Below are 16,834 nucleotides of genomic sequence, written 5' to 3' on the forward strand. Positions count from 1 at the left end.
CCTCCAGCCTGACAGCTGTTACAGCTGTGTGTGTGGACACAGTTAATCTGATTTCCTGTCTGGCAGCTGTGCAGCAGGAAAGGGACAGCTGAGGGTCTCAAAAACAAGAAGAGGGGATGAAGTAGGAGGGGATGGGGGCAGGGGAGGCCGTCTAAACGGGATGGAGTGTTCAACTTCGTGCCTGGGCCCCCTTCTCCCCTAAATTCCCTGCAGGGAGGGAGAGAGCGGACCAAGTGGTTCCCACTATTCATAGAAAACAAGGTCTCTTCTCAGGGAGCTCAGGAGCCCCCCCAAAGCCAGACTGGTCTCTATTCTCGAGGAGCACACACTCAGGAGGCACAAAGCCAGGTTGTGCAGACTGTATACTACACAAGGACACCCAGCCAAAGGGGCAGGTTGGGGCTGAAATCTAGCCTACGCTGCAGTGGCTAAGCCACGTGCTCTGGAAAGAAGCATCCGCCCAGAAGAAGGGCCACCTCTAAAAACTGTACACAAAGGAACACTTGTGTGGGTTAGCAGTAGCCCTACGCAGAGACCTGAATCCAAATCCCAGCTGTCACTTGCCCTGTGACCTTGGGCAAGTTGCTTAACCTCTCTGATCCCTCTCGATTGTACAACACGGCTAATAATACCTTCCTAAAAGAGACAAGGTAAGGAAAGCACCTGACACCCTTGTCACTTAGGACATTATTAGCTCCCTTCCCACCTGAGCCTCGCCCTTCCTACCTTCCCCACACCCCTCTACCTACACACCCACACACCCAGCCAAGCTTGGAATGGTCTGAAGAACGTGAACAAGACTATCCAGGGGAAACCCCAATACCGAACCCAAACCCCATGGCACTTCCCAGCATTCGCAGCATCCCTTCCTGGCACAAGCAGGATTCACACCCTCCCTCACCGGGGAAAGGAGACTCCTCCTCCATGTCTGCTCATAGAATCCTGCACAATGCCCAAACATCAGCGCTGCCCAGTCCGGGCCGCAGGGGAATCCAGGGCCCACAGAAGGGAAACAGGGGATCCCCCAGCGCTGCGTCCTTGGGAATCCCACACAGGAGCTCGAGCTCCGAGGCTCCCTAGGCCGCAACGAGGCCTGAATGATGGGAATGTCCACTGTGTGCTGGGCTGTTGTGGAGAAGTCAGGCAGAGACCCCATCCGTCAAGGAAGACCCCTATGGCACTATGAGAAGCTGCGATCCGTTCCCCTCATCAAGCAGAGGGGGGCTCCCGCTGCCAAGACTCTGGCTCACCCACTGGGGCAACTCACCACATCTGTCTGTTCACCCAGAGGGCCAAGCCCCAGAATAGAACCCAGGAATCCTGACCTCAGCCCTGGACACCAGCCCCTTCAAAGCAACATTCATTCATCCATGTGCCAGGCATGGTGCTGCGGAATGGCCGTGCACAAGACAGCCCAAGGAGCAAAGGATGGCCCTAAAATAGTGTTCCAAAGACTCGCTGGCAGAGTAGGCAGAGTCCAGGGTAGACAGCCACCCCGGAAAGCCCTGTTCCCCAACCCCTCGAGCTGGGGAGGCCTGGCGACACACACTGCCCAAGAAGCGTCCCTGGACACCTGCTTTTTTAGCCACAGGCTTCTGCATCCTGTCTGGAGACTGATCAAGAGATGGGGAGAGGAGGCGGGCGGGGGTGGGGGGGGAACACCAGGCTGCCTGGGCCCTCATGGCCGTGTTTATCCGGGGTGGATTTTTTTTTAACCCAAAGGTTAAAGCGTTTCTATTTGAAACATCTATTTACATTCCAGAGTCCAAAAAAAAAAAAAAAAAACAACAAGGCAGCCGAGCTCCAGGCCTATATCTGTCCCCAGCCGCGTCACAGACACAGCATCAGAGCTGCGCAGGGGGAACATTCTTAGCCCTCTCCTCGAGCAGTTGAGGTGACTCACACCTCCCTCCTGCCAGCATGGACCACACCACCGATCAGAAGGCTATGCAGTGTGTGTGTGTGTGTGTGTGTGTGTGTGTGTGTGTGTGTCTGTGTGTGTGTGTGTGGCAGGTGGGGGCATGGGGATCTGGAGAGAGGGGCTGGGACGGGGGGGAGGTCTATGAAGGGACAGGCAGCCTCAGGAAAGGGATGAGAGCAGCAGGGTTCCAGCCTGCAAGGATTCTGGAGTCTAACTTGAAAGAAGGTAAGAGAACATGCTGAGGGGGATACTTCAGGCCAATGGCCAGCTGCTGCTGGGAGGCAAGGGACAGCGAGGGGAAAGGGCAGGATGGGTGGACCGGTACGGCATCTGTCAGATGGGGGAGAGCTGCCTTGTAAGCAAGACTCCACGAGTCAGCCCTCTGCCCTCCAATAGACCGGCCTGACTCTCAAAGGCTTCAGGGCAGGGGTCAGCAGGCAGGGCCCTCACTTAGAGCCGCGGGCTCCAGCAGACCAGGGCTAGAGCAGTCCTCTGTGTTTACGATTCCTCTTGGGGGGATGGTGTCAGTTCCCTGCATAGCCGACCTCCGAGGCCATGCCCCCATCCCAGAGGCCTGTGTGGGCACCCTGCAGGGCTGGCTCCTGGGGTTAGGCCCCTACCCTAGGAGACTATGGGGACATCACTGCCCAGGCAGATGGCAGGCCTCATTCCGAGGATTTTCCAAAACTTCCCAAAACATCCATCCTCCAACATATTAGTCCAGCCGCCACCTTATCCCTGGACGGCTTAGAGCCAAATCACAGGTACGTGCGTAGGCACACAGCTCCCACCTTCCAATGCAAAGCCTGGGACCCACACCCATGTAACCAGAGGCAAAGGCTCCCCGTGCAGAGGCACACAGACACCCACACCCAAGTGCCAAGCCACTGCCAGGAGGGGCCAAGCGGGCATGGGTCCAGCAGGCCCCTCCCTGGAAGAAGCATCTTGTGGTGCCGGCCCGGTGGGAAGGCTGTGCCAGAAAGGCCTGATGCTGCCAACAGGTTCCTGGGAGGGAGGGAGGGAGTGGCCCAGCTCTGGGAGACCCCACCCCCAGCCAAGAGCCAAAAATGCCCCTGCTGAGAAGGTGGCAGGCCTAGGGGGTCCTCAAGCCCCAATGAACCGGAGTAACACTCCTTCACCGTCCTGAGAAGGGATGAAACCAAGGCCGGAAGGAAGGAGAGATGGGGCAGCTAAGGAAGCCAGGACCCCTGACATCCCAGCTGCCAGCTTCTACCTGCCCCCACCACAAATGCATCACATCGGATTCCCGGAAACGCCTGACTGGGGACTTGCAGAAGCCACATGCCCCCAAGAGCCCAGCCAGAGGAGCTGGGGTAGCCTTGATTCTTCTGGACACTCGACTACGGCTTATTCCCCTGCCCAGACCTGGGGAGCAGGCCACTGGGAGACAGGTCACCGACCCACTTCCTCCCCTCCGACTACAGTGCCAACTAGGCCAGGATCCTCTGGTAATCCACAGCCCCCAGCAGCTTATGCCCACCCTGCCGGAGGCCAAAGAGACTCAAGAATGCAGCAGAGTGCAGCTGGAGGGCATGGCGGGAAAGCAGGTTCAGGCCAGGGAGAGCAGGGAAGCCCACCTCAGTAAGCATGGCTCCCCTGACCGCCCATGCTCTCAACAAAGCCCTCCACAAAGATCTAGGCAGGACCCCACCTGGGCGATGCTTGGAGCTAGATGCTCAGCCCCAGGGACAAGGATGCCCGATGGCAGAGGGCAGGCGGGGACACCGAGGTACTTACCTGCCACAGGGATGCTGTGCAGAGGGGTCCGAGGCAGAATTTCCAAGGATGGTTCCCGGCCTGACATCCCATCTGCTGAGAAACAGGATTCCGTCTCATAGATGGTCTGCAGCATCTCCACGAGCCCCTGAGCCTTGGGCACCAGCAGCATGCCAGGGAGGGGGCCGCCGGAGGCGGGAGGGGGCTGCCGGAGGCGCAAGTCAGCCAAAGGAAAGGTGTTCGGGCGGAGCCCTCACTGCTCAGGGGCTCCCTTAGGCCACTGCCGCTGGGACCTGAGCTATGGGGAGGCACCTCATCCGGCCTGGGCACTCCTGGCAGCAGGAGGAGCCAGGAGGCCCCGGAGCGGCGGGCCCAGCTCTCCTCTAGAGGGGCATCGGACCACCGGCCTTCCCCCAGCTCCCGGGAGCCGCGGTATATGGCTGAGCACTCAGGGGACAGGAAGGGGAGCTCAGCAGGCAGGCGGGCTCTCTGTGTTCCCTCCCAGCCCTGGGTGACAGCTCTGGGCCTGGCTCCCTGCTCCTTCTTCCCGAATGAGCCGCCGGCAGCTGGCAGGAGACTGAAATAGCAGTTGGGGGAGGGCCCTGGCTATAAATAGGTGGAGCATGCTCAGGGAGCCGCCGGCCGGCTGCCAGGAGCCCGGGCCTGGCGGAGGCCCCAGGGGGGGAGGCGCGTTCCACCCCAGGAGGAAGCGCCAGGCAGGGGGATGGGGACAGGGGAGGGCCCGCACTCAGGGCCAAGGCCACGGAGCCGGGTGGCCAGAGGCTGGGCCGGGGAAGGGCACAGGCCAGAGTACCCATGTGTCTGGAAGCCGCTCTGGTGCTATTCTTGGCAGGCGAGGGGCTGGAGACCCAAAAGCCAGGTTCCATCTCTATGTTCCCTCTCGCCATCAGAGCAGGTAAAGAAAGCAGAAGGGTCTGGGAGAGGGTGGCAGACAGGGCCACCTGGCCTAACCTCACATCTTCCCTGGAGTCCTCCTCACAGCCAGATGGGAGTTGACTTAACTTCTGTCCTCTCTCAGAGCTGGAAGGTGCCTCCCCACCCCCTCAACCAGAAGGGAGACCCCAGAGCAGCAGCTAAATGGCAGCTCCCTCCTACCCATCAGGGGTGTCGCCTCCAGGGGCTGCTCAGCTTCCTTCCAGGGAGCAGGGGGAGTCTCCCCAGATAGGCCTTGGCCCTAACCACAGAAGGGGACCGGGGAGCACCTGCCCACAGTGGGAGCACAGGCAGCTCCTCTGTGGCAATGTACCAGGTGCAACACTAGCAGCAGCACATACGTCACCTCATTTACTCTGCACGATGACCTCAGGAGATAGGTGTAGGTGGGGAAACTGAGGCAGACAACTGCAGTCACTCACTCTAGGTCTTACAGCTGCTTAAATGGTAATGTCGGGACATCTGAGGCTCCAGTCTGAGCGCTAACCACCACAGCCCACTGCCTCCTACACAAAGAAGCACATGAAGCTGCCCCAGGGTTTCCATGAACACGTAAGATGACCCCCCAGCACCCCGGGAGAAACAGACGTGAGGCTGGAGCCCCTCTAAGAAGATGCAAGAAGCTGCCAGGGGCCAGCCCTTCCCTCCCAGCTCCCAGCCTGACACAGCCGCCCAGGCTCCGGGGGCCCTGATGGGACTTAGGCTAGTGCACCACGAGGACTGGTGACACCTGCCTACCCTGCCCACCGCTGGCTCGTCCCTTCTCCTCAGTTGTGCCTCCCACTGGTACAGAGATCCCACTTGGCCCCCTGACCTCACTGGAACCTTTTAATAGCCTGGTTATTCCTAGGTCTGGGTCCCCCTCCCCCTTCCTGATGTCACGGTTGCTATTTTGGAGCCCCCTCCTGGCCTCTCCTTGCCCCCAACTCCAGGCCCGGAGCCAGGGACACCTGTCCTCTCCCTGGACTGGATGACCTCACCCTCCTGTTGGAAGCCCTGGAGGAGCTGGCCAACCAAGGACACGGTAGCCATGGTTCCCGCGGCCCATCTTCCCAGCCAACTTCTGCCAGGCAGGGAGGGCGGCAAAGGGGCCTCCTGCCCTCAGGTGGGGGGGGCACAGGGACAGGGGAGGTGGCAGGAGTGGGCTTTCCCAGGCCCTGGACTAGCTGGTCTTCTATAATAAGTGTACGTTGGGGTGGGGGATGGAAAACAGGACCTGAACAAAGGTCTAGAGCGCCAGCTTCTCTGCCAGGGTAGACTCTAGAAAAACGGTGAGGGAGCAGTGCTCCCCATGGGGGTTTGGAGTTGGGACACACCCCAGGGTGGGTCTGGGGACCTCATTCACCACCTCCTGCCCCAACCTCATCCTGGCCAACCAGACTCTCTAAAGAGGAAGGGAAGAGAAAACCAAGGTCCCCTCAGCGGGGTGATGGGCAGCAGACTCAAGGCAGCCCAGAAAGCCGGGGGCAGCAGCCCCTCCCAGCTCAGGACTCCACCCACCCACGCTGGGAGCAACCAGAAGGACTGGCTAGCCCTGTCCTGGCTCTCCCTGCCTGTCCCAGGCACAGGAGAGTATGGTAGGGAGCCCTGTTCCAGAGGAGAGGAAGTCATCAGTTACAATGACTCAAAAGCAGGGCCCCCAGAACCTGGAGCAGCCAGAAACCCAAGGAAAGAGAACTCCTTGCTAAGAGAAGATAGGTGTACCCAGGAGATTGGGCACCCAACCCCTGTTGGGGCTCAGGGCAGTTCCCAGCACTGTTAGAGGACTTCCCATAACAGCATGAAGTGGGAAGCAAAGTGTCAGACAGCCAGACAATCCTCAATGCACTTCCCAGAATCCTCCAAGGGAGGATTAGAGACAAGGCCTGGGGTGGGGACAAGTGTCTTCTTTTCCTCTGAGATTCAAGTGAAACAACAAGGCCTTCCTAATGTCTAACCTCCATCCTTCCCGCTTTATAGCCCCTCTCCTTGTGGTTCATTTGTCTTCTCCATCCCAAGCCATCCAGCTCTCCCATGTGTCATCCCACAAATCTTCCAGAGCACCCACCAAGCATAGGGTGTGTGAACTCCACTGGGAGAGAGCACCATGCCCTCCAGGCCACAATGACCTCGTTCCCTTCTTCAGAGGTTGGCCTCGGGCCTCCTAACCCTCTAAATCTGGAGGAGGGGAAGAGCCCAAAGCTGGCTCCTTGAGCTCTTCCAGGCTCTTACTTCCTGGGCACAAAAGGTTGGGGTAAGGCCCTGACCTAACAGAAGAAAGCAAGTCTTCTTTGTGCGCAATAAAAATCCGAGGGCTGGCTCAGGAGTGCCCTGGATAGAGCAGGGGGTGCCAGCTGCCCCGGGGCCCCAGAGACGTCAGGCCTGCCTGCCCTCCAGTTTTCTCCTGCCCTCTGAGCCCCATCATGCTGGAGCCCGTCAGCACCACCCGGGAGCCTCCAGGGGCCAGGTTCTGTGCGAGGTGCTGGCTGCACCCTCTCTTCTGAAACCAAGTCCCAGAAAAACGTGAACACGTACTTTGGCCTCCTTCACATCCCCTCAGGGTTGACCCTGCCTCTGACTGTCCCATCTGAGCCTTCAATCCCTTTCAACTGATGAAGCAGCGAAGGGGAGGGCGGAGCAGATCCCAATCTAATGTGAGCACAGAGGCGCCAGGGGGCATCTAAGTGGAGAAGGGACGCCAGGAGTCCACTTCCCAGACCCCTGCCCCACGACCGCACTGACCCACTTTCTCCTCCTGGGGCTGGCTGCCTGCCTTCCCCGGGGGCTCAGAGGCAGAGCATGAGCCCGAGGCTGGGAGGCAGGATGCCGAGGTTCCTGGCTCCACCCCACACCCATGCCCCAGTTTCTCTGGTCACCCAGAGAGGGCAGCTGCCTTCCCTCCCTCCTTCCTGGGAAAGGGAAGGAGAGAAAGTGTGGAGCGTGCTGGGAGGTGCTGGGCAGGCAGGTGTTGTCATGAAGCTTGTCTCCCCTCCCACGCCAGGGCTAAGGAACCTGGCCGCCTCCTCCTGGGGCCCTGACGCCATCCGAACCTGGCTCCCACGGTGGGCCTCACTTTTGCCCTCCTTTCTGGGCAATGGCACAGAGGACAGGGCAGAGATCAGAGCAGGCCTAGGTCCCAGGTCCCAGGCCAGCTCCTCCAGCCTGGCCAGGCCGAGCCCAGACAGGCGGCAGGTTCTGTCAGTCTTTTAATCCCAGAGGGGAGCAGAAATGACCAGTTCCAGAAAAAGAAAGAAAGCCTCACTCCTCAAGCCCCCTTTGGACCTGAAGAGAAGCCAGACGCCAGGAAGTGGCCTTCTCAGGGAAGCAGAGGCAGCCCCATCGACGGCCTCTGCCTGTACTCCCAAGACTGCAAAAGAGGCAAGTCAGGTCCAACGCTGGCATTCAGCCCAGCCCAGAGGTAAGTCAGTCAGCTCCCATTCCCCAGGGAGGAGGGGTGAGCCCCACAAGTAAACTGCTCTCCCTGCCTGCCGCCCCTTGCCCAGGATATTCTCTCTCACTGACTCATTTGCTAGGAGGGCAGGGATGGACCATCCTATCTTTTTCTTCTGTTTCCCCACAGGCTGAGCTCAGGGTTGGGCACGCTGGGGATACTCAAGGACTTGCCAAATATGAAAGCTCCCACACTGAGGGAACTTGAGGGAGCCAGGGAACAGCGCTGTTCTGTGCCCTGAGGAAAGAGGGGCGAATCTCGGGGATTCAGGAGAGGATGCGAGGTGCTCAGGGGCGAGGGCACCCAGGTCCTAGGGACTACCCATCCTCGTCACTCTCACCTCTCTCCCCAGCCCCAGGGCCCCATGCTCTTCCTGGGGCTCCCTTCAGGGTATCCACGGCAAGGTGAACCCCAACCTGCCCAACTACAGTTTCATTTTACTTCTATGGAGACCAAAGACACGTGGTTTCCAGGCCTGGGCCGGGCGCCGGGTACCAGCAGCCCCAGCCCAGACACCTCTCTGAGCTCTGGGAATAGCAGGTGCTGGGCCCCTCAGAAAGGAGAGCTGTGTGGAAGGTGGCCATCTCCCCGGCCCAGAGCAGCTCTTCCTCTGCAAGGAGACGCAGCCCCGGAGCCGCACGAAAACTGGATGGGAAGAGCCTCCGAGGTTTGCCCCCAAGCCACAATCCTAGCTCCGAGGCCTCTCCATAGTCCTAAAATGCGGTTCCCAGTATCTGGCCCCCTCCTTCTCTCCCTCCTTTCCAAACATGAGAAGACAGCATCTCCCCCTGCTGGGGGGAGCTGGAAAGCCAGCCAGGAGGTGAGGCCAACTCTACAAGCCCCACTCCCGAGGCCCCTCCTGGCCAGACTCCGCAGCCCTCCCCCCAGGCTGCCTGGCTCCTGCCGCTGCTGGACACCTCCATCTACCACCACACTCCCACCAGCCCTGGCAGAACTGGCTGCAAGAGGAACCTGGACCATCAGCATCTGGAAAGGCAACCCAGTGACCTCATCTAGCCAAGGTTGATTGTAGCCTCTCGCTGTAAAGAAATAAAATCCCAAAGCTGGGAAATGTCATTCCCAAGCCATCGTCAGATGCCCCTGGGCAGTTTCTGTTCCCTTGGCCCATGGTTTGACCCAGGCTCGGTGTGACTGAAGGCGGCCCCTAGAGAGGTCAGCACAGTAGCTCAGAGGAAAGGAGCCGCTGGCACTGCTGCCAGTGTCCGGCAGAGGTGGGCCAGGGACTGGGGAGAACCCACCGGGCTTCTCCCTTCCCTTGGCCAGACCAGTCTCAGAGGAGGAAACAGAAAATCAGAGCCTGACAGCCCACCCCCAGCCCCGGAGTCCCACAGACCTCTCCGGGTCCACCTCCTGCCATAGCCCGTCCAGGCTGAATGAAGGCAAAGCCAGAGGCGGGAGGCTCTGAAGGGGGACTGCAAAGCCTGCAGAAGGAGGGGTCATGAGGCGAAGCTGACCTGGGGAGTCTGAAGAGTCCAGCCCTCACCAGCTGGCCCTCTACTCTGCCTGCACCCACACCCTGAGTACGTTATGCCGGAGAGACAAAGGGAAGGGGGCACAAGCTTGACCAAAACAAATGGCACAAAGCCAAACAATTCCACCAGCTTCCAGCTTCCCTGGGTCTACTGGAAGGCCCAGGAGCCTTGTCAGGACCTCCGCCACAGAGCGCCAGCATCGGGTCCCCACAAGAGCAAGCATCAGGTCCAACAAACTGCTGATAAGCAGTGAGATGGGAGGCAGCCTGGATCCACCCCCCGCCCCCAATGCCGTTTCCATCCTACAAATGGGTTTCCATCTCTAGTTCCTAGTTCCCCTATCCCTAAAAGAAGGGAAAATGTTCCTTATTGGGGGTGAGGCTGGGCCGTGGGGGGTTAAAGCTGAACAAGATAGACTCTGACCCTCTAAGACTGTGCAGAAGGAGCCAGCCGGGGAGAGAAGGCAGTTATTACTCTGACCACATTGACCCGTGACCCTCCTGGGAAACTCCTGAGGGTCCGGCTCAGGCCACTTGGACACATCCTCACGGGCATACACCCAGACCCACCCATACATAAAGCTGCCTGGAGTCCCACCCATAGACTATTTCTGGCAGCACTAGGCAGCCTCCTAGGAGCAGAGGGGAATAGGACATCGCAGAGTCAAAGTCCCCAGATTAGGCATCCACATGTCCCGGGCCCAAGAAGAGAAGGGGCAGTCTACCCAGACTCAAAGGAGAGAGCAGAGACTCCTCTATCGACATGTCAACACACACCCCCTCCCAGTACCACACATCCCAACAAAGGCTGAGGCCAAAGACCCTACAAATCTCCCCTAAGAAAAAAGCATGGAATGGAGAGAAACTCTCCACCAGGAAGAGAAGGAACCACCACAGAAAGGAAGCTGCCTTCAGCTACTGTAGGAGACCTTCCAACATCATCCCTGGCCGGCCCAGAGACATCCAGGGACACACGTTCCCTCTCAGGCCTGCCCGTCTTGGCAAACAGGGCCGGGCAGAACTGGAAGTGCAGGCCCCTGAGGTGAGACGGCAGGCATGCAGACAGAGTCGGACCGTGTCCTCCAGGGGCCAGGCTGGATTGTCAGCCCAGCAACTTCCAGCTCTACCCCTCGGTCAGTAAATTTGGTTTGCCTTGGTCCTTTTCTCAAATTGCTTCTCCATTCCTGACCCCCTCATTCCCTTACAGCTCAGACCCCGAAGGTCAGCTGGTCTGGGCTGGAAACTCCCCCAGCCCCCTGCAGCCAAAACCACCCCAGGGTGCCCTTCTCTGGCCTCCCAGCTCTTACCCGACTCGGTGGGAGAGTTCATGCCGGCTCTGGGCCCACAGGAAGCTGGCGTTGGGGGCTGGGATGGGAGGGGGTGGAGCTGCGGTGATGTCAAGAGAGACAGACGATAACAGACAGACGGACGGGACAGGAGCCCGGGGCTGCTGTGCCTCTAATGCCCATCAGAGGCCATCCTTCGGGGCGAGGCAGTCAGGCACTCAGAGCGGCATCCCTAGGGAGAGATGGAGCAGGGTTAGAGGCCCCCAGCTCAGGAATCTGACAGAGTTGAAGGAGACCTCGGGGCTTGTTGGTTTACACCTGGGAAAGAGAAGGAGGGACACCTGCCCGGGGGTGGGGGCAGGAGGGGACAGAGGAAAGCAGCAGAGCTGGCCAGACCCTGGCTGCTTCTTTAACTGGTGAGGCTGCCAGCACTCAAGGAAAGGGAAATGGCTACAGTAGCCACACCCAAACTCCTTTTCAGGTGACAGTGTCCACTGCCAGGTGGGGAGAACTTACAGACCCACTTGGGTGCCTGACGTGGGACTGGGTGTCCACGAAAGGAGAAAAGCGCAGGGAGATCTGAACTCTGTCTGTGGCAGTGGGGAGATGTGGGGCTGGAGTCCCTGGCAAAAGGTAAGGGAGAAACTGGTATCCCAGCCCCAGCTGCCTGAGCGGGGACTCTCAGACAGGGTGTCACTTTCTCCCTCCTCCCTAAGCCCTGTGCCACCCCACTCTGGAACTGTGATATGCTTCTGCCTTGATCTCCCCTGTTCAACAACGGGTCCAGGGAAGAAGGTAAGCGCCTCTCTTAGACTACCCATAACCCATGCTGTTTCCAGGAATTTGGAAAGGCAGAGACAGACACCCCACATCCAGCACTCCCCGGACTGGGGTCCAGGGCCCAAGCCCAGGGCTTTGTGTGTGTTGGACAGGTTGTGCCCTGTGCAAGCAGGTCTGAAAACCAGCCTGGGCTCTGCCTGCCAAGCCATGGGTCATCCAGGCTGAGACCACCCAGAATAAAGGACACCTTTTCCCAGTTTGTACAAAGGCCCCAATGGTAGGTTTGCCCAGACCATCACAGTAATGGAGGATGTCCCAGTATTACAGGACTGTGAATTTGCCAACCTGTCCCCACTCCTTCAGCTGCTCGCCTCCCTCCAGCCCCATGGTTAGTCTTCAAGCCTCAGACACTACGCAGGCACCCATCTGGGCCCATCCCTAAAAGGCCCATGATCCACCCCAGACATGACCTCATTCATTCTCTTCCAAATGAAGGCAGGCCCTCCAATAACGCAGTGAAAGTGGGGTAGCAGGAGTGATCCACTGAAGCTGAAAGGAGTTAGATGTGTAAGTCCTGACTCTGCTCTCCCAGCCAGGGACGGGCAATCAGCTCTGCTCCCTGGACAGCCCCACCTCCTGGCAGGATTAATTCTCAGTAAGCCTTGCGTTCTCATCAAGGATTCCCAGGAGTGCAGTCCATTTGGAGCCAGGAGCCAGAGTCAGGCATGGCTGGGACACAGGAACACGAACACACACACACACACACGGAAGACCTCAAGTCTTCCTGGCCTGCTGCCTGTGCTTTCACCCACAAGGTCTGGACTCTGTAGTCGGAGAAAGGTGCACTCAGATGGGGAGTTAGGAGGAGGCAGGGTGAAGGGGCTGGATTGCTCCTGGCAGGCACAGGTGTGAGGCAAGGACAAAAGAGGCTGCGCAGGGCTCAGGCCAAGCTCAGGAATGTGGCAGGTGGGGCTGCTGGTGCCCTGGCAGGGCCCGCGTGGGCAGGCAGCTCAGCCCGTGCCCACCCCAAGGCTGGCGCCCAGTCCTGCTCACACCCTTTCCCGTGGGCTGGGGAACACAGGTTCAGAAATTCCCACGATTCCCAGCAGCCTGAGTGGCCCAGCCCATCTCCTCCTGTGAAAGGCACCTCCACAGCATGGCACTCAGAAGCCTCGATGGCACAAAAATGGAAGTTAAGATCAAGTCCAAGCCCCCATCATCTTCACCCCCTGGAGAGAAGAGGAAGGGAGGGATCCGAGAGTTCCATTTGGCTCAGGACTCAAGTAGGCCATACTCCTCACCCTGCAGGATGCAGCAGGACCCCTGGGCCCCCGTCCACCTGCAGAGGGTGTCTGCCAACACCTCTGTCAAGGCTCCTGAGTGAACAGGGGAAACAAAGCAATGTTCACTGCCTAATCAGGACAAGCACAGCCTCTTGTCTGGGGTGGGGCATGAAGGGGAAAAAGGACAGGGGAGTGGTTAAAACCTGGTTATTTGGTCCCTCCTCCGGTGCAAAAATTCCTCTGTTACCTATAGTTACAGAAGGGTCTCGGTGGGCAGTCAGGGGCCCAGAGCAGTGTCACTTCTGGATGACAGAACGTGTAGATGCCAAACCAGTGGGCGGCCTGGCTTCCACGACATAACAAGCAGGCAGAAACCCCCTCCCCCAGTCCCCAGTCCCCATCCCATCAGCTCTTGTGGTCAGACCTTCAGCCAGAATGGCATGGAATGAGGGAAACCTGGTGCACCTCCCCCTACAAGCTCATGGCGAGACCACGGGAGGCAGGGCAAAAAACCCCCACCCCATTCATGAGTAATAAAAACTCTGGCAGAGAGTGGGAGGAGAAGGGCAGACAAGCAAAGGAGACATGAAGCAAGGAAAGGACCCAGAGGCCAGAAGTTCACGGTGCTGCCCTGCAGGTATCTGTCCCTCAAAAACTCCCTCATAATTCCTAGGGACTCAGGTGTCCCTTCGAGGGCCTCTCTGGAACCTGGACTCCAGCACCACCAGGCAGCCTCTCCCCAGTCCTGAACACTGCAGCCTAGGGTCCCCTCCCCAGGTCACAGATGGCCAGGGGAGAGGTCTGAACCAAACTCTGGGAACCTGAGATGGCCCAGAACCGGAGATCTGTTGCAAAGTCCTCATCAGAGAGTTGCAAACCCACATATCCCATCCCAAGGCACAAAAGACCTCCCATTTCAACCCCTCCTGACTCGGACCATGGCAGATCACTTTCCGGGGGGCCTCCAAGAGCTTCCACCACCTTGTGCCTCCCCCAGGCTGGGCCACCAGAAGCCCAGGATTATCAGAGCCAGGAGGGGTGGCTGACTTGGATGTCCAGGCCCCAAACTAAGGGAAGGGGAAGAGAACAGGAAAGGAAAAAAGGCACCAGGCTGACAAATTCATTTTTGCAATCGGCCCATTTCTGTTTGTCTGCTCAGACGCAGCTCCAGGCATCTGCACAAGCCAGATGGAGGAGGCTGCTATTTCTAGAAAAAAGGGGGGGGGGAATGAGAGGGGAGGGAGGGAGGAGGTGGAGGCAGAGGGCAGAAGACCAGGTCTGTTTGCCCTAAAACCTCAGGCAGACCCATACCCCCTCCCCAGCACTACCAGACAGGGTCCCCATTCAAAAAAGGACTGGGGCGGGGGCTGGGGTGAGGTGGGGTAGGGGAGAAGAAAGGCAGAGAAAGTTTAATTAGCCAAAGTCGACTACAATAGGCCCCCTCATGGGCTGCATCAGGTTTTCATTCATGAGCTAGCGACAGTGCTCCAAAAATGCCAAGAACCGCCCCCCCCCTCCAGTCTCTCCCCCCCCAACAGGAGTGCGTCCTCTAGCAGGCTGGCTGAGCCTGATGCTGTGTTCCAGACATCCCTCCTCAAAGGGATGTGAGTAGGAAGAATTAATTATTAAAGAGCAGCTGGTACTTCGGCACCGACTGCACCCCCCCCCAAGCTCCTATAGCTGATCCCCCTCCCCCTTATGCAGAAACACAAACTACACCCCCCCCAGGCCCCATTTCTAAACACACAGCTAAGATGCCACCCCTAGGGAAGGAAAAGCAAACCTTTGTCTCTGCAGCTACTTGGAGTGGGTGGGGCATGTGATATTGCTGCCCCCCACCCCCATGACTTGGCCCAGCTACTCCGGAGGATACACTGGGGAGGAAGGGAAGGCTGGCACAGGGATAACATGTCCTCCGTCCTTGCCCCCAAGTAACTTGCACCTGGTATCTGTCTCTCTGGTCCCTGGCATGTATACAGGACAGAGTGGGGATCCTGGGGGCCCACCCCTCTAACTCAGAAAGACCCCTACCTGCCCTGTCAAAACAGAGGCCAGATTTAACTCCAAGGGGACAACAGCGCAAAGAGAGGATTCAAAAGGGGCAGGGGCGAACTAAGATCTCCCAAGCTTTGTGTTTAGGAGGGAGAGGAAGGAGAGAAGACTGGAATCAAGAAGAAGGCAGCCCCCAACATGGCTCACCCACCATCCACAGCCCAGCCCAGCCCAACCTCTCAACTTATTCCCCCTCATTGCAGGGGCCCTGGTTCCTGGAACTCGGACTGAGGACCCTCTCTACCTAAGTCCTCTGAACCTGAAGGGGCCCAGGGCAAGACCCAGCCCCCGGCTCCAGTCCTGCAGGGCTGTCTGGTCAGGAGTGCCTCTGGCCAAGACTCCTGGATCTCCCAACCTCTGTCTCCTTTTGTTCCTCCCATCTGGCAGCCTCCTCCCCTCCCCAGTGAACCCAAACATCACCACCATCACCCCCAATCACCAAAACGAATTCCAGGTCCCAGAAGCACAGTGGTCACTAGCAGAGTGGTGGGTCTCTTGAGCACCCCCTCAAAAGTAACTGCAGCTGCTACCCTTCCTCTTGGGGGACACAGCTCATTTCACAAGGCCAACAGTGGGGGGTACCAGGTGGTCCCCTCTTCCCCAAATGAGGCACCCCTACCTTCCCCACTTCTCCCCGCCCCCCAACAACCAGACTCCCAAATTAATTACTTATCACCCAGCCAGCGCTCATCTTCCCCGGGGCCCCAGAGAAGGGTGGGGTAGGGAAGCAGCCTCCCTCAAGTTAAAAGGCACAAGCAGTGTCCCTGCCTTTATGGGATACAGACCCGGGATTAAAAATGGGGGGCACCCACCCCAGACAGGAAGGAGGGGAGCTTTCAGCTCTCCCTGGCTCCAGGGTGTCAGACGGAGAAGAGGGTGGGAACAAACGCAATAACGCCTCGTCGGGGAGGGGGTGAGAATAATGGGAGAGAGAAGTAAGGTGGGTCCGCAGGCCCCCTCCTCACGCACGAAAGTCAAGGACACAAAATCAAGGATGCGTTCTTAGGTCTGGGTGGAAGCGCTGTGGGGTGGGCAGCGCCCCTCACCTCAGAGCACCAAGAAAGGAGTGTCCAGCGAAGAGGGGTCTGCATAGAATCCGGGTGCAGGGCTCCAGTCGCTCTGCAACGCAACACGCGCCGCCCGGGAAGGGGCAAATCAGGCAGCCCCCGCCGGTCTCCGGGCCGTTTGAGGGTGCGGGTAGCGGGAAGGCGGGCCCCTCCCTCACCTGCAGGGAACGCGCCCCTGCACGGGAGGGGCGTGGAGGGGCGCGCGCGATAACCCCGAGGTCCCGCTCCCGGGCTGGCGATGCTCCCGGGGGGCGCCGGCTGGCACCGGGCGCCTGGAGGAAGGAAGGGGGGCGCGGAGCGCGGCGCGCGCGCGGGGAGCCCGCGGGCAGCGACGGCAGGAGGAGGGAGAGCCGCCTCGCGTCGCAGGGACCCGGGGGAGATGGGATCTGGGGTGGTGCGGCGCGCTCANGGGGACGAACCCCCCCCCCCGCACCCTCCCCCCGGATTCAGCCACCACCAACTCCTCCCCTCCCTCTCGGCCCTCCCCGCCGGGCGGGGCCAGCAGCGCCACCGTGACAGCTTCTTAAAGGGCCGGCACCCCGCGAAGGGTTGGGCTGGGGAGGGGGGTGGAAGGCATGGGATCCGAGCCCAGCTGAGTAGGGGTGGAGGGAGCGCAGCAGGGGACGCGGTCTGGCTGCTGGGCCCTGGCCTTCGGGACGCTCGACTTTCCTCCCTGCGCTTCCTCGACTTCCTTTTCAAACCGTGGATGGTGCAATCGTTCCCCGCCTAAGCGTCTCCCTAACACGTCCTCCCGCGATGGGGGAGGGCAACTGGGGATGGATTCCTAGGGACTGGGAGCCCGCGGAGGCCCCATCTAGGGGGCTAGGCTGGG

At 59.4% G+C, this 16,834-nt stretch overlaps 1 protein-coding gene across 5 annotated transcripts in view; it reads right to left on the reverse strand.

Moving 5' to 3' along the window:
- Positions 1–16,177, reverse strand: part of HDAC5 (histone deacetylase 5) — a 35,446-nt gene extending 19,269 nt beyond the window's left edge. For 2 of the 5 annotated variants that reach the window (XM_034639790.1, XM_034639791.1), the window contains exon 1: positions 3,680–3,845. In XM_034639790.1, coding sequence (XP_034495681.1) covers positions 3,680–3,830 — 151 coding nt within the window. In that variant the 5' untranslated portion in view covers positions 3,831–3,845. Of the gene's footprint in view, positions 1–3,679; positions 3,846–10,841; positions 11,053–15,981 lie in introns of those variants that run through there. The other 3 variants (XM_034639793.1, XM_034639792.1, XM_034639794.1) reach the window with 3 other exon arrangements.
- Between the last annotated feature and the right edge of the window lie 657 nt (positions 16,178–16,834).

Source organism: Ailuropoda melanoleuca, chromosome 13 (assembly GCF_002007445.2).
Source record: "Ailuropoda melanoleuca isolate Jingjing chromosome 13, ASM200744v2, whole genome shotgun sequence".
Classification (NCBI taxonomy): Eukaryota; Metazoa; Chordata; class Mammalia; order Carnivora; family Ursidae; genus Ailuropoda; species Ailuropoda melanoleuca.